Source organism: Chiloscyllium plagiosum, unplaced genomic scaffold, assembly GCF_037043375.1.
Source record: "Chiloscyllium plagiosum isolate Xiang-an unplaced genomic scaffold, Cpla_swu_hap1 HiC_scaffold_7, whole genome shotgun sequence".
In the NCBI taxonomy this organism is placed as follows: domain Eukaryota; kingdom Metazoa; phylum Chordata; class Chondrichthyes; order Orectolobiformes; family Hemiscylliidae; genus Chiloscyllium; species Chiloscyllium plagiosum.
The window spans coordinates 38,316,265-38,336,992 of record NW_028270145.1 but is presented as its reverse complement, the minus strand read 5'-3'; the positions used below and the strand labels follow the sequence as shown (position 1 = coordinate 38,336,992).

Here is a 20,728-nt window from a genome sequence, read left to right as displayed (position 1 = left end):
GCAGTAGGTCTGCTGTCTCACTGCCTTCAGAGGAAGAGTGCTCAGTCTCAACAGAATTGATGATATTTTTGTCACCACCCCCTGACATAATACTACTTTTGTTGTATTTGGCTGCTGCTGCCAAAGGGGGCACTTTAATGGCAGCTTTCTGCCATTGGGTTTGATTCCAGGCCAGAATAAGATGCAAGATCTCACCCAAGGAAAGAGGGATAAAACTGAGATTTAAGTGTTCCTGAGCTTTATAAAAGAGATTAAACAAAGCAATCTTTTTTGTGTGCAATTCAGTATGAGGTGAACAATGATACTTAAAAGATAAATTTGTATGAAACAGGTAGCAGATTTAAGAAAGAAGACAATCCTTCACCTTGATTCCATGGGCCAGTGGAATGATGATTTGTGCTGGATACTGTTGTAAGTACCAAGCTGGAAATAAATGTCATGGTGTTACAACGTGGCGTGAACCCTTCCGCTAATTAACCCAAACACCCAGAAAAGCTCCCCTTGCCTCGTAATCTGTTAAAGTATGAGTGACAGAAAACTCCCAAATTTCACTATTTGGACCAGCACGGTGGCTCAGTGGTTAGCATTGCTGCCTCCCATCGCAAGTGACCTGGGTTTGATTCTAGCCTCGGGTGACTGTATATGTGGAGTTTGCACATTCTCTTCGTGTCTGCATGGGTTTTCTCCAGGTGCTCGTTTCCTCCCACAACCCAAAAAATGTGCAGGTTAGGTGAATTGACCAAGCTGAACTGCCTATGATGTTCAGGGATGTCAGTTAGGTGCATTAGTCAGGGGTAAATATAGGATAATAGGATAGGGGAATGGGTTTGGATGGATTACTCATTGGAGGGAATGTGTGGACTTGTTGGGCTGACAGGCCTGTTTCCACACTGCAGAGATTCTATGATTCACTTTATTCTTTAACTTAAAAGTGAACATTCAACAATAACAATTTACAATTCTAAGGCCCCTTTATCTTAACTACTTATTATCTGCCTTCGACTTCACAACAATATACTGTTCCAATAAACATGTATTAAAATTACATCAACTTAATTTCAAAACAACACAGCGGCTGTCATCTTCAGTGTATGTCTTCCTCAGGCTGGAGATCTCCCTGGGTTGTCTTTAGTCTTTTGCTGCAAAGATGTTTCATATGAGAAAGGTACCTTTGATAGAGAGGGTGTTGCTGGCAGTTCCTCTGGCGATGGCAGTTGGTCTCACTCTCCAAAATGTCGGCTTCTTTATACCTTAAACATTGGATCGTCTCATTGGTTCAAAGCTGGAAAACACAATAAGCTCAAAATCAATTGGGTTTTAGTGTCCTGGGGCATAATTTAAACTGGTTCGATTTGAATTGTTGTCAAAACAACTGAGGTATCTAGTTCACAACCAAATGTTACATATTTTCAATTTTCCAGTACACTCTGAGACTGCTAGTCAGGTGCCTGCAAACCTTCAGTGCAAAACAGCCTTCACTTTATTAAAGGCACAATACAATAGTGATTTGTTTTCTGCTGTCAGGTTTGTGCAAGCTCAGTTGCAGGATTATAATTGTATATACAGCTTCTAGTATAAGCAGAAAAATTGATCAATAAACAAAAGCTCCTGAAATAGCTTCCAAGAAAACAAGGCTTCCTGTTAACTCAATTCGTGCGAAACCAATGTGGAACAGCAATCATCAAAGCAACGACACCGTTCATCTGATAATTATAAACAAAAATGCCATTCAACATATCCATAAAAGCTCTCCTATTACAATATTTGTTTCGCTCTCAGGTTTTGTTTTCTCAGACTTCATTCAGATGCCAATTCCTTGAAGTGATCATGCTTTGTGTAGAGAAGAATATTTTGATACCAGTTTTAAATGTGCCTTTTATCTTGGGATTGGAATCGACTTCCTTCCAAGGCTGGATATGTGGGTTATTCTCTCTGGAGTTTGCAAGAATGAGATGCAATCTCATTGAAAAATACAGGATTTCAAAGGCGAGTTCAAATGAATTTGAATGAACTCTGGATTTCTATTTTATTTCATCTTGTGTTGCTGCTGTAAGGTTATTTTCTTTCACTGCTGAAGAACCCAAATTTCTTCAGTATTTATTCTTGACATTTGAATAAATTCACTTGTCCATCCTAAGTATGACTGGCTGAGCCAGCATTTATTTGCTCTTGAGAAGGTAGCAGTGAGCTGCCTCCTCGAACTGCTGCGATCCACGTGCTGTAAATGGATCCACAATACCCTTTGGAAGGAATTCCAGGATTTTGACCTTGTGACACTGAAGAAAGAGTAATACTGTCATGGACAGATGCATCTGCAGCAGACAGATTGTTGAAGATGGAGTCAAGTATGCTTTTTCCTCACAACCAAAGGAGACTCTGTCTAGCAGCTATGTATTTTGCTCATCATATACAGGTATACCAAGCTTGTCCTTGTCCCCCCATCCTCATCATATACAGGTATACCAGCCTTGTCCTTGCTACAGTCAGTTCTGAAGAATGGTTACTGAAGAATGGTTAACTCTTTTTTTTTTTCCTCTACAGATGCTGCCAAAGTTGCTGGATTTATGCAACAATTTCTGTTTTTGTTTCAGATTTAAAGCATCCCCAGTTCTTTGTTCTTTTGTTTAGTTGTTTACACAATGCCTGCAATGGCTATCAGGGGTTCTTGCTTTCAAACCTCAGCCACCCTTCCAAATGCTGTTTTACAAAACAGTTCTTTCTCATTTTAGTTCCCAGTTTTTAGAAACAAAATAAAGACAGTCCTTACACCTAGTGTATTTTCCCATTCAACTTTAGACAACTCTTTTCTTAGTATCTCTGTAATTGCCCTTGTTTAAATTGAGGACCTGCTTTGACCCTGCTCTCCTTCAAACTGCATCTGAAATTCTATCATTATTGTGATAACTACCTTCTTAGAGGATCCTTAACCTTGGAGAGGTAGATTGCAGATTGAAAAGAATAGATGGCAGATTGACAGTTGGATAAATCAGTTGCAAATGCATGGAAGTGCTGTTGGAGATGAGGTAGGAAGATGGCAGACCACAAAGAATAATGATGGGTGGGGTAGTGGGATATTGGGTGTCAGGTAAGAAGATTATAGGCCTCTGATGCATTGTTGCAGGATCTGGAAGATGTTTTTTTTATTTTTCATAAAATGTGAGCATTGCTTAGCCAGCATTTATAGCCAATCCCTAAACGCGTAGCGGGTAGGTAAGAGTCAACCATGTTGCTGTCTGGAGTCACATGTAGGTCATTCTCGATAAGGATAGTTGATTTTAAAATGACATTAAAAGACGTTAGCAAACCATATTTGATGTTATAGTTGAGAGTGATTACATGGTCAGCATTAAATTCAATTTTCACTATCTGTGATGATGGGATTCGCACAGATACTCCCAAAATACTAGCCTGGGGTTCTAGATCATAAATCACAATGTTTATTGATCCTTAATTTTTTTAAACTGTAAGCCAGTGTTTTTTTGTCCCCAAAAGGCATTCAGCACTGCTATTGGCTGCCTCAGGATAAAAAACAATGTTGCATCAGGGACCAGAAGCAGGCATCAGGTTTGTTGCTGATGTATGCAAATCTATATTGCTAATTTCAGACAAGAGGGAAAAGTCTCTGGTTTGTCCTTTATTAAGATGATATCCAGTATGATTCACTGGTACCAACAGAACATGTAGGTCCCAACAGTGGGCTCTACCAATCTGAATCTGAACTTAAGTGTGGGAGGAAAGTAAGTTTGCACATGACATAAAAATTGGACATGTCTTTGATAATGGTAGGGATGGTGTTGACCCCAGAATGATATTGATAGTTTTGTTGGGTGAGTGGAAAAGTGGCAAATCGGTCTTGTGAAGTGGGAGATAATGCATTTGGGGACAGAAAGAAAAGCAAGAGGATACAAAATATACAAAGTTAAAAATCACACAACACCAGGTTATAGTCCAACAGGTTTATTTGGAAGCACTAGCTTTCGGAACGCTGCTCCTTCATCAGGTGATTTGGAATATAAGATCATAAGACACTTATTCCGAAAAGCTAGTGCTTCCAAATAAACCTGTTGGACCATAACCTGGTGTTGTGTGATTTTTAACTTTGTCCACCCAGTCCAACACCAGCATCTCCAAATCATGACAAAATATACGTTTTGAGTTTGAGAGGAGTAGACAGGAATGAAGAGATCCTGGGTGTACATGTCCACAGGTCCTTGAAGGTGGCAGGGACAGTTGGATAAAATTTGGAAGAAAGCATGTGCTTTCCTTTTTTGGATAACATATAGTAACAATAATGGAGGTGCAATGCTGGAATTGTATAAAATGCTGTTTTAGGCCACAGCTGGAATCTTATGTACTGTTCTAGCCACCACATTAGAGGAAAGAGAAAATTGCTGTGATGAGAATCCAGATGAGAAAAGATTAGGTAACTTAGTGTACTTTTTCTTAGGACAGAGGAGGCTGAGGGATGACTTACTTGAGGTGTACAACATTGAGGGGATGGATAAACTTCACGTAGGGAGTTCAGATTTAAATTGATTGGTTGAGTAGAGGGTATTTTAGGGAGAAGTTTTACACCTGAAGGTACACTTGATGTCTGGCCAGTTTGCTGCTGGAGATAGAAATCCTTGAAATGAACTGGGATCTGTACACAAAGCACTGGAACCTGCAAGGCTCTGGAAAATGGATTAGAATAGGTGGCTAGTTTGTTTATCTTTATTGCCATAGACATCATGGGCTGAATGGCCTCTTTCTGTACTGCGATTATGCTATGGTACACTGGTAATGCCTGCAGGTCAAATAACATTGCAGTCTTGACCACTTGGAACAGGTACTGCTGATTGATGTTCAAGCACATTCAGAACCTGAAGAAGATGGGGAAAGCATCAACAGGAAGGGCAATAGGAGAGGAATGATTTCAGAAAAAGCAGAGAAATGCATCTTGACTGTCCACTGCATAACTGAGGTAGAGAGTCTTAGAGTCTGCTGTTTGGTCACCTTTGGTCACTCTGCCTGTTTAGAAAGATTCCATAATGCGATCATGTTACAACTATGACGTGTCAGGAGATGATGCAAAGTGCTGATATTTTAAAATTTGCAGATTCTGACTTTCTTGTCATGTTTGATTTTAGGCGATACTTACAGGAAGAAAGCAAAAATAAGAAAGGCCGACATTTGGATTCCTCTGAGTGGGTTCTCCGCAGCATGAGATCTAATGTAAGTATAAGCATTTGATATTGTTATATTTCACCAGACTGCTTAAAGATTAACTTTGTGGATGTTCCATTGAGAAAAATGGATGTTCCATTGGGTGCAAGGATTCACTCTTTCCTGGCCATTTTGCTCTGGTACTGGAGACTACCTAATGTCTGAAGAACTTATGATGGTTTCCATGTAACATGAATTTTGAAATGACCCACAGTCATATTTAAAATAATTGAGAAGGGTTTTCTTTTGTATTGCCTTTTTGGTTCTACCCTGAGATTGTGGTGGTTTTTATTCTTTCATGGGATGTGGTTGCTGCCCCTGATTACTGTTGATGAGTCAATGATGAGCCACTGCTGCAATCTTTCTTTAAACGTTTAGTTTAATTGAGAGGCTTGTTCAGCCATGTCAGAGGGCTGCTAAAAGTCAACTACATTGCTGAGAGTCTGGAATCACATGTGGGCCAGATTAGGTAAGGATAGTAGATTTTCTTTCTTGAAGGACAATCAACAGCAGTTTATGGTCATTATTAAAAATAATTTAGGACTTTTTACTCATAATTAATGTTATTAATTGAATTTGAATTCCAGCAGCTGCTGTGGTGGCATTTGAACCCATGTCAGTGACATTACCACTACGTTGCCATCTTGTTGAAATCAATCACAGGAATGTCAAGTTTCCTGAGTCTACTGCAGTTAAAACCAGTATAACACTTACTGTAGTTAAGTAGGTTGCCTGTGTATAAAATGAAGCAAAGTACTGTGGATGCTGGAGATCTGAATCAAACGAAAACAAATTGCTGGAAAAACTCAGCAGGTCTGGCAACATCTGTGTAGAGAAGACAGAGTTAACATTTCAAGTCCAGTAACCCTTTATCAGAAGAAGGTTTTTGTCTGTGTGCAAAACTGCATTTGGAAATAAAAATGTTGAAAATACAGAACAAATGAAGAGAAAATGTAGGCAATCACTTCAATTGCAGACTTCATGGCAGCCTTCTTTATCAATGCAAACAGTTTCTGTCCATTGCAGCATTTCACACTCTTGTTATTTCTTCGCACTTTGAAAAGAGGTACAGGTAGATTTTCAACTTGTACAAGCTACAGAGGAACCTTGATTATCCGAAGGACACGGGCTGGGAGTATTTCAATCGGTTAATTAAATTCCGGATAACATAATTTAGCCGAGCATCTGGACCGTTGATCTTCCCAGTAAACCGATATTCGGATAATCGAATGCCGGATAATCGAGGTTCCTCTGTATTGGATGGCTTAACCATTAGAGAAACTGCCTGATTTTTGTCTGCAATGACTTTTATAAACATCAATATAAAGTTATTTCTACAAAGGCTGGAATGCCAGTTGAAATTCACCCCATACTGCTTGTCTCTTGAAATGCTCTCCTATAGTGGTTTGCTATAATAGCATCACGAAGTTCCTATTCATAGGCAATAGTGACAACCATTAATATACAAGCCTTTAACTCCTGTAATTAGAAGATCACTGAACAATAAACAGAAGCAATGTTTTAGGTGCTGATGAAACAGAAGTCTGGCATAATAAATCGGAATTATCATGGCAGAGGTGAATGAAAAATGAATGTGCTGTTAACCTGAAATGAAATAAACTAAGCCTGTCAGAAAATTAAAAATAGGAAATGCACTTTGAGACCACATTGAAGTAAAACTCATTTTTGGTTTCTTTCTCTTCTGATAGGAAGTTCCACAGCAAATGAATGGAAGTGATTGTGGGGTATTTGTATGTAAATATGCTGATTATATTGCAAGGGATGAGCAGATTACCTTCACCCAGGTAGGAAATTATTTGTGTTACGTTTTGAAAGATTAGGTTTTCTATTAATCAAGATAACTTGTGTTAAAACTGGATATTTCCCACTTTGGATTATCTGTGCCTAAATCAGGTGTGAGTGATATAACTCCCGACATTTATAAGATCCAACACCCAGAGTTAACTGTAGTCCTCTGTTGCACTAGAGAGACATTTCTCATTTCTCACACCAGCAAGTCTATGGCCTTAATGAGTGAGACTGGCAGTTAGTCCAAACTAGCACCAAATTGTGGGCATTTGCCATGAACTATATCGTTTTCAATGTGAGTAAGACGATCAGAACCCATTTCCTACAAGGAGTCAGCAGGCAGAAAAGATTGGCATCCCAATTGTCTATGCCAGATTTGAATACTAAAGGTAAAAAACCAACAACTGGATTCAGTATGCCCAGACAGACATTTGAATACTGGTCACTTGGGTAAGATGTATAAAAGAATAGGATTGAAGTCTCTGGATTATTACTGAGCCATTGACAAACTGCCTTGGGGATGTGCAGATTGGGGTTAAAGAAGCATTGTGGGAAAAAGGGGGTCCACTGTCACCGGTAGCAATTATTGAGTGTTGGAAAGAACTGTACAGTTCGAATGGCCTCCACCTGAGTCAGGTTGGGAAGAGGGTCTTTGTGGAAAGGATTAATGGGATTGTCACAAGGAACTTCAAATTAGTAAAGCTTTCATAATTTATTGTGTTTTTATTTGATATAGATGTTGGATGTTAACTGCACATTCAATTAAAGCCTTATAAGTAGATTGACCCTGAAATTGATTGGGTTAGAAAGTGCTTGCTTGTAAAATGCAACACTAAATAAGTTGTTAAAATTGGCACTAGGTCCAACCTACATCAGCAGGCTTTCTGTTGTAGAACAGTAAAAGGAGGGCTCAGGTTGGAAGGATAGTTAAAATAATAATTAAAAAGCAAACAAGGAAAAAGAATAGACTCGTTAATAGCCAGAACCTGCACTATCAGTGACACAGATAGAGAAGCAACTAAAAGATGTGTAGTAGTTAGAGAGAGAGAAATAAGAGATGGGAGTAAAAACACCAAAGCAGAAGTGTGGCCAATTAGGTATTCTTTGCAAAATATTTAAAAATCACACAACACCAGGTTATAGTCCAACAGTTGTATTTGGAAGCACTAGCTTTCTGAGCGCTGCTCCTTCATCAAGTAGCTGTGGAAGCAGGATCATAAGACACAGAATTTATCGCAAAAGATTACAGTGTCCTGCAACTGAAAAAACCTGCTGAACTATAATCTGGTGTTTTGTGATTTTTAACTTTGTCCACCCCAGTCCACCCGCTCCTCCATATCATGGTTACAGAATAGGATGTGGAAACCAAAAATATTGGAAAGGTATATATGGTCATTCAGTAACTGAAACATATAAGGTAGGTTAACATTCAAAGTGTAATTCTTTTTCTGATATTGCTCCCACAAGTACTGTACCCAATGTTATACATTGACCGAGCAGTCCATACCAGTACTGTCCCACAGTATTGTACAGTGACAGACCTGTCCCCATCCAATGTTGTACAGTTTACTACTGTACACTATTAATAGTTTAACAGTACACTATTACTGTACCTGCGTGTCACATAGTATCAGACACATCCACCAGTACTACACCCAAGTATTATACAGTGACAGGCATGTCTCCACTGTTCTGTATCACAGCATGAGGACAGACATATCCACCAGTACTGTACAGCATGTTATACTATGACAAACTGTCTCTACCAGTACTGTGCTCCCATCTTATACAGTTACAGAACTGTCCACACCAGCATGACTTCTGTACAATACTAATGTACCGTAATGATGTGAACAGATCTGTCACTATATGACACTGGGATATAGTCCTGCTGGGGACAAGTCTGTCACTGTATATAAAATAGATACAGTACTGATGGGAACGAGTATGTCTGTGCTAGAAAGAGCAATTTGAAGTTACAAATTAAGTGTATTGTCTATATAGCATAATGCACAACATGGGTTGAAATAAATGTGATTTTTATTTTCCTTGGTGACAATCTGCAGTATAATCTCTGAGACACCATTGGGTATAATTTCAAGTAGTAAATTAAAGTTTATTGTGTTTTGGTTTCTTCCAGCATGACATTCCTTACTTTAGAATGAAAATGGTTTGGGAGATTCTGCACAAAAGAATGCTGTGATGTCCAGCTATTGGTCAAGTCAATGCAAAAGGAAAGGTGGCTTCAAGCCTTTTAATGGACGGAAATGTGCTAAATGCTGGATTCTTGCTGGAGCCTGAACCTGCCTCTAGGTTTTTGAATGAGGATTGCACCAGATGCTGTTTGCCACGGTGATCACTCACCCTTCATCAAGCTTGCGAGTATTTGATTATACTATGGCAGATAACAAGAGTAAGGTAACTAGGAATAAACAGAACGTCCAGTTCAATCATCCTTCTTTGAAAACCAAAGCTGACTTTTTGTGGCAAAAAGGTGCTGTTCAGTAATGTATTTAAATATGTGTATTTCAACAGCAAACCTAACAGCAATAAGATCTTCAGGAAAGCAGAAGGAATCTTTCTTGTCGTCTTGCACTTCCAAAACTCTGTGTAATTTGTAATACCTGCCACTTAATGCAGATCAAGAAAGACTTTGCTTGGGGTAAAGGGAGTGAGTGTTAGTCTTTTCACTAAGATTGACTGGTGTTGTTGACAATACATTCTTTCTTCTACTACAGCCACATCCAGTGGAAATGAATGGATTGATAATTCCTTTGGATACTGTCCACTCTTCAAGTGTTAAGTGTGTTCAAATCTATATTTATGACTTATCACATTTAATAAAATTTATTTGGTTTTCACATTCTCACCTTGTTTATTGACTTTGAAGTATCAAGTTAATGATTCACCAAGTGAACTAAAGGCAGTAATACAGCAGTGATACTGTAAGGAACTGCTTGCTGTGTGTGTGTAAATGTAGAAGAACCATGGTGCTTCAAATGCTTGTTGGGTTGTTTGCATTAGCTAAATTAGTTCCCTTTTACAAATCTCTGTCAAGAACCTCTCTGTAGAGAACGTCCAATCCCAGCAACTTGCTGAAGTTATTTCCCACTCTTCAGAAAAACTACAACAGTAGTCCACAGAATGATGGAATGAGAGTCCATATATTCAACTTCCAATAAAGTATGTAATTCTTGTGGAGATCTTTTGTAGCTTCTGACTGTTGGTTTCCTGGACCAGGAAAAAAGGCAATGGTAAAGTGGAATGTGCCTGGCTTTGAGTTCCAATTCAAGAGGATCAGGCGATTTCTCCAATTAGAATGGGAGTCCAAGTCAACAGGATGCAAAGATTATTGCCAGAGGTGCAGCAATCTCATTCCTCGCTTCCCGTAGTAACCTTGGATATATCTGGCCCGGCCCTGGGGACTTATCTATCTTGATTCTTCCCAGAACTTCCAGCAGTCGATTCATCCATGCTGCAGGGTCATCCAAAATTGTGCTTTTTGTTTTCATTACAGATTTACTGGAGCTTCAGGAACCTCATATATGTTCTCATAGCACAAAATGGCGGCAGCGGAGTAGCAGCGCAAAGTGCAGGCTCCTCAGCCCAGGAGCCTGTAACTCACCCCCTTCATTTGCTTTTACAATTTTTCTTTCTCTTTCTCTGTTTTTAATGTTTCCAATGAGCATAGTTAATATCAAAATTCATCTTAACTTCATTTAACAGCTTCAGCTGAGTACATTTCCTGATCCAGCGACGGGGTTGGCTTCTTGTGGTTCAGAGTAGTGGTCTTCACCAGTGTGGTGGTCTTGGCCCTGTGGAGCGGTCTGCTGATGTAGTGGTTTTATCCTGATGCGGAGGTCTCATCGGCGGTCTAGCTTAATCTTCGTCAAATACTTCCGGCCCAGTGTTCTCGTCCAGGTGTAGGTTGCATCTTGGTGACAGTTTTTTTCGGGGTCCTGGCATTTCAGTTCTTGTCACAGATTGATGATCTCATTCCGGCTGTGTGTATTGTGTCTTGATCGGCTTCCTCCAAGACCAGGAACCTTTAAGTGGACTTTGATGACCATTTGTCTTAAATTTATTTTTATTGTTACTTATTCATTTATTTATGACTTAGAACATAGAACAGTACAGGACCTTCGCCCTCCATGTTGTTTATCCTACTCACATACCCTACATTTTACTATCATCCATGTGCCTATCCAAGAGTCACTTAAATGTCCCTAATATATCTGACTCTACAACCACTGCTGGCAGTACATTCCACGTACCCACCACTCTCTATGTAAAGACCCTACCTCTGACATTTCCCCTAAATTTTCCTCCAATCACCTTAAATTATGCATCCTCATGATAGCCAGAGACTTTTCCCCAGGGCGGAAATGACTATCTACTCTGTCTATGCCTGTCACCACCTTGTACACCTCTATCAAGTCACCTCTCATCCTTCTTCGCTTCAATGAGAAAGGCTTTAGCTCCCTCAACCTTTCTTCATAAGATGTGCCCTCCAGTCCAGGCAGCATCCTGGTAAATCTCCTCTGCACGCTCTCTAAAACTTGCACATCCTTCCTATAATGAGGCGACCAGAACTGAACACAATATTCCAAGTGTGGTCTAACCAGGACTTTATAGAGCTGCAGCATAACCTTGCAGCTCTTTAAGCTCAATCTCCCGCTAATGAAAGCCAACACACCATATGTCTTCTTAACAACCCTATCAATTCGAGTGGCAACTTTGACGGTTCTATGGATGAGGACCCCAAGATCCCTCTGTTCCTCCGCATTGCCAAGAATCCTGCCTTTAACCCTGTAATCGGCATTCAAATTCGATCTTCCAAAGTGAATCACTTCACACTTTTCCAGGTTAAACTCTATCTGTCACTTCTCAGCCCAGTTCTGCATCCTGTCAATGTCCTGTTGCAACCTACAACAGCCCTCCACACTATCCACAACTCTGCCAACCTTCGTGTCATCGGCAAACCTACTAACCCACCCTTCCACTTCCTCACTCCAGTTATTTATAAAAATCATAAAGAACAGATCCCTGCGGAACGCCACTGAACCCCAGGCTAAATACTTTCCATCTACTATCGCCCTCTGTCTTCTATGTGCCAGCCAATTCTGTATCCAATCAGTCATATTTCCCTGTATTCCATGCATCTTTACTTTCTGAATGAGCCTACTATGGGGAACCTTATCAAAAGCCTTGCTAAAATCAATGTACACCACATCCACTGCTCTACTTTCACCAAACGTTTTGTCATATCCTCAAAGAATTCAGTAAGGCTTGTGAGGCATAACCTGCCCTTACAAAGCCATACTGACTATCTCTCATCAAACTATCGTTTTTCAAAAAGTTATAAATCCCATCTCAGAATCTCTGCAATAATTTGACCACCAGATTGAAGACTAACTGGGCTGTAATTCCCAGGGTTATCCCTATTCCCTTTCTTGAACAAGGGAAAACCTTTTGCCACTGTCCAATCATCTAATATTACTCCAATGGACAGGGAGAACGCAAATATCATAGCCAAAGGTGCAGCAATCTCTTCCTTTGCTTCTCGTAGCAATCTTGGGTATATCCTGTCTGGGGAGAAAGTGAGGTCTGCAGATGCTGGAGATCAGAGATGGAAATGTGTTGCTGGAAAAGCGCAGCAGGTCAGGCAGCATCTAGGGAACAGGAGAATCGACGTTTTGGGCATTAGCCCTTCTTCAGGAATCCTCTGATGCTCTGCACTCCAGAGTATTTAAGGATGTGACCTAGAAATAGTGGACATGTTGGTGATCATTTTCCAGCATTCTGTAGACTCTGGAGGAGTTCCAGTGGACTGGGGGGTAGCTAATGTAACCCAACTCTTTTTAAAAAAAAGGGGAGAAATAAAATGGGGAATGAGAGGTTGGTTGTCTCGGTGGTAGGGACAATGCTGGAGTCGGTTATTAAGGATGTAATAATTGAGCATTTGGAAAGAGGTAACAGAATTGGTCTGAGTCAGCATGGATTCACTAAAGGGAAATCATGCTTGACAAATCTTCTGGAATTTTTTTTAAGGATGTGACCAGTGGAATGGACAAGGATGAATCAGTGGATGTTGTGTTTGGACTTCCAAAAAGCTTTTGACAAAGTTCCATGCAAGAGATTAGTAAGCAAAATTAGAGCTCATGGTATTGGAGGAAATGTATTGACATGGACAGACAACTAGTTGGCAGACAGGAAGCAGACAGCTGGAACAAATGGGTTATTTTCAGAGTGGCAGGCGGTGACGAGTGGGATGCCACATGGATCTGCAGTGGGACCCCAGCTGTTCACAATATACATTTAATGATTTGGACGAAGAATTTGAATACAAAATCTCCAAATTTGCAGATGACAGTAAGCTGGGTGACAATGTGTGCTGTGAGGAAGATGCTAAGAGGCTGCAGAGTGACTTGGTGAGGTGCAATGAGACCTGAGTGTCATAAAGTCATAGAGATGTACAGACATGGTGGAGTATTACATGCAGGCAGGTGAGCAGACAGTGAGGAAACCTAATGGCATGCTGGCCTTCATCGCAAGAGGATTTGATTTTCGGAGTAAGGATGTTTTGCTGCAGTTATACAACGTCTTGATGAGGCCACGCCTTGAGTATTGTGTGCAGTTTTAGTCTCCTGGTCTGAGGAAGGATATTCTTGCCATTGAGTGAATCCAGCAAAGGATCATTAGATTGAGAAATGAGGGAAGACTGGATCAACTGGGCTTGTACTCGCTAGAATTTAGGTGAGTGGGGGGGTGGGGGGAGTCTCAGAGAAATATTTGAAATCCTGATGGGACTGGACAGGCTAGGTATGGGAAGAATGTTCCCCATGTTGGGGAAGTCTAGAACTAGGGGTCACAGTCCATGAATAAGGGGTAAGTCATTCAGGACTGAGTTGAGGAAGAATTTCTTCGTTCAGATTTGTGAACCTGTGGAATTCTCTCCCACAGGAAGCTGCTGGGGCCAGTTCATGAGCTATATTCAAGAGTGAGCTGGACATGGCCCTTGCATTAAAGGGATCAAGGAGTAGAAAGAGAAGTGGGAGTGGGATACTGAAATTGAATGATCATATTGAATGGTGGTGTGCAGGCTCAAAGGGTTGAATGGCTTACTCCTGCACCTATTTTCTACGTTTCTAAATACCTGCCTTTGTACTTCAAAAATCTGTTATTCTCAATCTTTAATAGACTCAGCATCCATGCGGCTGCAGCCATCTGGAATAGAGAGTTCTAAAAATTCATTAACCTCTGTAAAGAAATTTCACATCTTTGTCCTAAATGGCCGACCAATTACCCTGAGAGTCTGGCCTCGCCATTACACTGTGCAGCCAAGGGAAACAGCCTTTCAGCACAGAAACAGACCTTATGGTAAATCTGCTGTATATTGGTGTTTGTACTTCTTATGTTCTTCTGGAAGATATATATGATCTTCAGCCACTCAAATAAAATCAAACAAAATGCAGCTGCTGGACATCTGAAATAAACCGAGATGCTCGATAAAACCAGGCAGGTCCTGCAGCATCTGTGGAAGAGCAACAGAGTTAACATTTTGAGTATGTGTGGCTCTTCAGACCTGTTCTGAAGAAGAGTCATACTGCACTCAAAGCATCTACCTTGAATAAGTTAGATTAATGGCTTTAATAAATCAGTGTTATTGTTTCTTTAGGTTCATCCGTATGGAAGAACTCTAATACTGCCAAATCAACACTAGTGAATGCCAATGTAAGGTAAGACAATCAGTTTAATTTCATTAAGAACAACTGGAGTAGTTGTAGAGTTGTACAGTGCGGAAACAGACCCTTTGGTCCAATTCATCCGTACCAAATAGACACCCCAACCTGACCTAGTCCCATTTGCCAGCATTTGGCCCATATCCCTCTAAACTCTACCTATTCATATACCCACCCAGATGCCTTTTAAATGTTATAATTGCACCCACCTCCACCACCTCCTCTGGCAGCTCATTCCATATATGCACCACCCTCTTCGTGGAACAAGTTATCTCCTCAGGTTTGTAAATCTGTCATCTCTCACCTGAAACCTATGCCTACTAGTTTTGGGCTTCCCCACCCTCAGACAAAAACCTTGGCTGTTCAGCTTATTCATGCCCCTCATGATTTTGAGAACCTGTGTAACATTACTGCTCAGCTTCTGACACTCAAGGGAAAAAAGCCTCAGCCTATTCGGTCTCTCCCTATAACTTAAACCCTCCAGTTCCAGCAACATCCTTATAAAACTTCTATGCACACTTTCAAGTTGAACAACACCCTTCCTATAGAAGGGCGGCCAGAATTGTATGCACTATTCGAAAAGTGGCCTCGCCAACGTCCTGTACAGCCACAACATGACGTCCCAATACTCAATGTTCTGATCAATGAAGGCATGCATGCCAAAAGCCATCTTTACCACCTTGTCTACCTGCTACTCCACTTTAAAGGAACTATGCACCTGCGCCCCTAGGTCTCTTTCTTTAGCAACACTCCCCAGAGCTCTACCATTAACTGTATAAGTCTTTCCCTAATTTGCATTACCAAAATGGAGTACCTCACATTTATCTAAATTAAACTCCATCTGCCACTCCTCAGCCCGTCTGATTAAGGTCATGTCGAAATCTGAGATAATCTTTTTCACTATCCACTACACATTTTAGTGTCACCTACAAGCTTTCTAACCATGCCTCCTATATTCGCATCCAAATCATTTATAACAATGACAAAAAAACAGTGGACCCAGCATCAATCCTTGTGGTACACAGGCCTCCAGTCTGAAAAGTAACCCTCTAACAGCACCCTCTGTCTCCTACTTTCAAGACAATATTATATACAATTTGCTACCTCTCCCTGGATCCTATGTGATCTAACTTTACTAACCAGACACCACCCACGCCCTCCACCTTCTCCAAGACTTCCGTTGCCCCGGCCCCCAACGCCTCATCTTCACCATGGATATCCAATCCCTCTACACCTCCACCCGCCCTGACCAGGGCCTCCAAGCCCTCCGTTTCTTCCTCTCCCGACATCTCCAACAGTACCCTTCCACTGACACACTCATTTGTTTGGCTGAACTGGTCCTCACCCTTAACAATTTCTCCTTTGAATCCTCCCATTTCCTCCAGACCAAATGGGTAGCCATTAGGGCCCCAGCTATGCCTGTCTCTCTGTCGGCTACATAGAACAGTCCATCTTCCGTAGTTACACCGGCACCGCTCCCCACCTCTTCCTCCGTTACACTGATGACTGCATTGGCGCCACCTCGTGCTCCCACGAGGAGGTTGAGCAGTTCATCAGCTTCACCAACACATTCCACCCCGACCTTAAATTCACCTGGAACATCTCTGACACCTCCCTCCCATTCCTGACGACCGACTTGACACTGACATTTTTTACAAACCCACCGACTCCCACAGCTACCTGGATTACAGCTCTTCCCACCCTACCTCCTGCAAAAATGCCATCCCATATTCCCAATTCCTCCGCCTCTGCCGTATCTGCTCCCAGGAGTACCAGTTCAACCACAGAACACGCCAGATGGCCTTCTTCTTTAGAGACCGCAAATTCCCTTCTCATGTTGTTGAAGATGCCCAACGACACATCTCATTCACATCCCGCACCTCTGCCCTCAAACCCCACCCCTCCAACCGTAATAAGGACAGAACCCCCTGGTCCTCACTTTCCACCCTTCGCATTAACCATATCATCCACTGACATTTCCACCACCTCCAAACGGACCCCACCACCAGAGATATATTTTCCTCCCCACCCCTTTCCGCTTTCCATAAAGACCGTTCCCTCCGTGACTACCTGGTCAGGTCCACGCCCCTCAACAAACCACCCTCCTGTCCTGGCGCCCTCCCCTGCTACCGCAGGAATTGCAAAACCTGTGCCCACGCCTCCTCCCTCACCTCCATCCAAGGCCTCAAAGGAGCCTTCCACATCCATCAGAGTTTCACCTGCACACCCACCAATGTCATTTATTGTATCCGTTGCTCCCGATGCGGTATCCTCTACATCGAGAGGACTGGATGCCTCCTCGCAGAGCGCTCCAGGGAACATCTCCTGGTCAATCGCACCAATCAACTCCATCGCCCTGTGTCCTAACATTTCAACTCCTCCTCCCACTCTGCCGAGGACATGCAGGTCCTGGGCCACCTCCACTGCTGCTCCCTCGCCACCCAACGCCCAGATGAAGAACGCCTCATCTTCCGCCTCGGAACACTTCAATCCCAGGGCATCAATGTGGACTTCACCAGTTTCCTCATTTCCCCTCCTCCCACCTCACTCCAGTTCCAACCTTCCAGCTCAGCACCATCTTCATGACCTGCCCTACCTGCCAATCTCCCTTCCCACCTATCTGCTCCACCCTCCTCTCTGACCTATCACCTCCATCCCCACCCCCATTCACCTATTGTACTGTTTGCTACCTTCCTCCACCCCCATCCCAATTTATCTCTCCATCCTGGAGGCTTCCTGCCTTTATTCCTGATGAAGGGCTTTTGCCCAAAACGTTGATTTTCCTGCTCCTTGGATGCTGCCTGATCGGCTGTGCTTTTCCAGCACCACTCTGATCTAACCTGTTCAGTGGTCAGCACTGTTGCCTCACAGTGCCAGGGACCCAGGTTCGGATTTCAGCCTTGGGCAACAGTCTGTGTGGAGTTTGCACATTCTCCCCGTGCCTGTATGGGTTTCCTCTGGGTGCTCCGGTTTTCTCCCACAGTCCAAAGATGTGCAGGTTAGGTGAATTGATCATACTAAGTTGCCTGTAGTGTTCAAGGATGTGTAGGTTAGGTGCATTAGTTAGGGGAAATGTAAAAGTTATGGGGTAGGGGAATGGGTCTGGGTGGGATACTCTTCAGAGGTTTAGTGTGGACTTGTTGGGCCAAATGCTGTAGGGATTCTGTGATCTATGATGAGCCTATCATGCGGAACCTTGTTGAACCTTTGCTGAAGTCCATATGAACAATGTCTATCTCTCTGCCTTCATCAATTTTCGCTGTCACCTCTTCAAAAAATGCAATCAAAGTCATGTTGTCTATCCTTAATCAGTCCTTTTCAAATACATGTAAATTCTGTCCCTCAGAATCCCCTCCAACAACTTACCACCACTAGCGTAAAACTCACCGGCTTTTCTTTACAGTATTCCTTACAGCGAATGACCAGAGAGAGGGTAGGGCTGATCAGGGATAGCGAAGGGAACTTGTGCCTGGAGTCTGAAGAGGTAGGGGAGACCGTAAATGAGATGTTTTGCTTCAGTATTCCTTCGAGAGAGGGACCTTGTTGATAGTGAGAACACCGTGGACCAGGTTAAAAAGCTTGAACAGATTAATATTAAGGAAGTGGATGTGCTGGAAGTTCTGGGAAGAATCAAGATAGATAAGTCCCCAGGGCCGGGCCAGATATATCCAAGGTTACTACGGGAAGCGAGGAATGAGATTGCTGCACCTCTGGCAATAATCTTTGCATCCTGTTGACTTGGACTCCCATTCTAATTGGAGAAATCGCCTGATCCTCTTGAATTGGAACTCAAAGCCAGGCACATTCCACTTTACCATTGCCTTTTTTCCTGGTCCAGGAAACCAACAGTCAGAAGCTACAAAAGATCTCCACAAGAATTACATACTTTATTGGAAGTTGAATATATGGACTCTCATTCCATCATTCTGTGGACTACTGTTGTAGTTTTTCTGAAAGTGGGAAATAACTTCAGCAAGTTGCTGGGATTGGACGTTCTCTACAGAGAGGTTCTTGACAGAGATTTGTAAAAGGGAACTAATTTAGCTAATGCAAACAACCCAACAAGCATTTGAAGCACCATGGTTCTTCTACATTTACACACACACAGCAAGCAGTTCCTTACAGTATCACTGCTGTATTACTGCCTTTAGTTCACTTGGTGAATCATTAACTTGATACTTCAAAGTCAATAAACAAGGTGAGAATGTGAAAACCAAATAAATTTTATTAAATGTGATAAGTCATAAATATAGATTTGAACACACTTAACACTTGAAGAGTGGACAGTATCCAAAGGAATTATCAATCCATTCATTTCCACTGGATGTGGCTGTAGTAGAAGAAAGAATGTATTGTCAACAACACCAGTCAATCTTAGTGAAAAGACTAACACTCACTCCCTTTACCCCAAGCAAAGTCTTTCTTGATCTGCATTAAGTGGCAGGTATTACAAATTACACAGAGTTTTGGAAGTGCAAGACGACAAGAAGGGCTAATGCCCGAAACGTCGATTCTCCTGTTCCCTAGATGCTGCCTGACCTGCTGCGCTTTTCCAGCAACACATTTCCATCTCTATACCCTGTCTGGCCCTGGGGACATATCTATTCTCAAGTTTTTCAAAATTTCCAGCATATCCTCCTCCTCATCATCAACCTGTTCAAGCATATCAGCCTGTTTCACACTATCCTTATAAACAACAAGGTTCCCCTCAATAGTGAATACTGAAGCAAAGTATTCATTAAGGACCTCCTCTGACTCCACTATCCTCGATCGGCCCTCCCCTCTCTGTTGCCATTCTCTTGTCCCTCACTTACCTTGGGGTTTAATCCTACCTCTCAAGGGTTTTACATGCCCCCTTCTAGCTCTCTTAATTTCATTCTTCAGTTCCTACCTGGCTACCTTGTAACCCTCTCGAACCCTGTCTGATCCTTGCTTCCTCAACCTGAAGTAAGCTTCCTTCTTCCTCTTCACTAGATGTTCCATATTTAGAGTCATAGAGATGTACAGCATGGTCCAACCCGTCCATGCCGACCTGATATCCCAACCCAATCTAGTCCCACCTGGCAGCATCTGGCTCATATCCCTCCAAACCCTTCCTATTCATATAGCTGTCCAAATGCCTTTTAAATGTTGCAATTGTACCAGCCTCCACCACTTCCAGCACCACTAATCCAGAAGCTCATTCCATACACATACCACCCTCTGTGTGAAAATGTTGCCCCTTAGGTTCCTTTTATATCTTTCCCCTCTCACCCTAAACCTCTGCCCTCTAGCTCTGGACTCCCCGACCCCAGGAAAAATACTTTGCCTATTTACCCTATCCATGCCCCTCATAATTTTGTAAACTTCTATAAAGTCACCCCTCAGCCTCCGACGCTCCAGGGAAAACAGCCCCAACTGTTCAGCCGATCCCTATAGCTCAAATCCTCCAACCCTGGCAACATCCTTGTAAATCTTTTCTGAACCCTTTCAGGTTTCACAACATATTTCTGATAGGAGGGAGACCAGAATTGCATGCATCCTTCCAACAGTGGCCTAACCAATGTCCTGTACAGCCGCAACATGACCTCCCAACTCCTGTACTCAGTACTCTGACCAACAAAAGAAAGCATACCAAACGCCTTCTTCACTATCCTACCTGCGACTCCACTTTCAAGGAGCTATAAACTTGCACTCCAAGGTCTCTTTGTTCAGCAACACTCCCTCGGATCTTACCATGCAGTGTATAAGTCCTGCTAAGATTTGCTTTCCCAAAATGCAGCACCTCGCATTTATCTGAATTAAACTCCATCTGCCACTTCTCAGCCCATTGGCCCATCTGGTCAAGATGCTGTTGTAATCTGAGGAAACCTTCTTCGCTGTCCACTACACCTCCAATTTTGGTGTCATCTGCAAACTTACTAATTATACCTCTTATGCTCGCATCCAAATCATTTATGTAAATGACAAAAGTAGAGGACCCAGCACCGGTC

At 42.2% G+C, this 20,728-nt stretch overlaps 2 protein-coding genes across 14 annotated transcripts in view; one reads left to right on the top strand and one right to left on the bottom strand.

Moving 5' to 3' along the window:
• The window catches only part of cunh21orf58 (chromosome unknown C21orf58 homolog), a 306,245-nt gene that overhangs the window by 270,681 nt on the left and 14,836 nt on the right, over positions 1 to 20,728 (bottom strand). For all 9 annotated transcript variants that reach the window (XR_015757633.1, XR_015757638.1, XR_015757639.1 and 6 more), the window contains exon 2: positions 1,170 to 1,282. The gene's annotated coding sequence lies outside the window, so the exon portion shown is untranslated. The remainder of the gene's footprint in view (positions 1 to 1,169; positions 1,283 to 20,728) is intronic.
• The window catches only part of LOC122551460 (uncharacterized), a 111,894-nt gene that overhangs the window by 89,573 nt on the left and 1,593 nt on the right, over positions 1 to 20,728 (top strand). For 2 of the 5 annotated variants that reach the window (XM_043693395.2, XM_043693393.2), the window contains 4 exons: positions 332 to 411; positions 5,130 to 5,214; positions 6,915 to 7,010; positions 9,155 to 9,990. In XM_043693395.2, coding sequence (XP_043549330.1) covers positions 332 to 411; positions 5,130 to 5,214; positions 6,915 to 7,010; positions 9,155 to 9,217 — 324 coding nt within the window. In that variant the 3' untranslated portion in view covers positions 9,218 to 9,990. Of the gene's footprint in view, positions 1 to 331; positions 412 to 1,779; positions 1,987 to 5,129; positions 5,215 to 6,914; positions 7,011 to 9,154; positions 9,993 to 20,728 lie in introns of those variants that run through there. The other 3 variants (XR_015757630.1, XR_015757631.1, XM_043693394.2) reach the window with 3 other exon arrangements.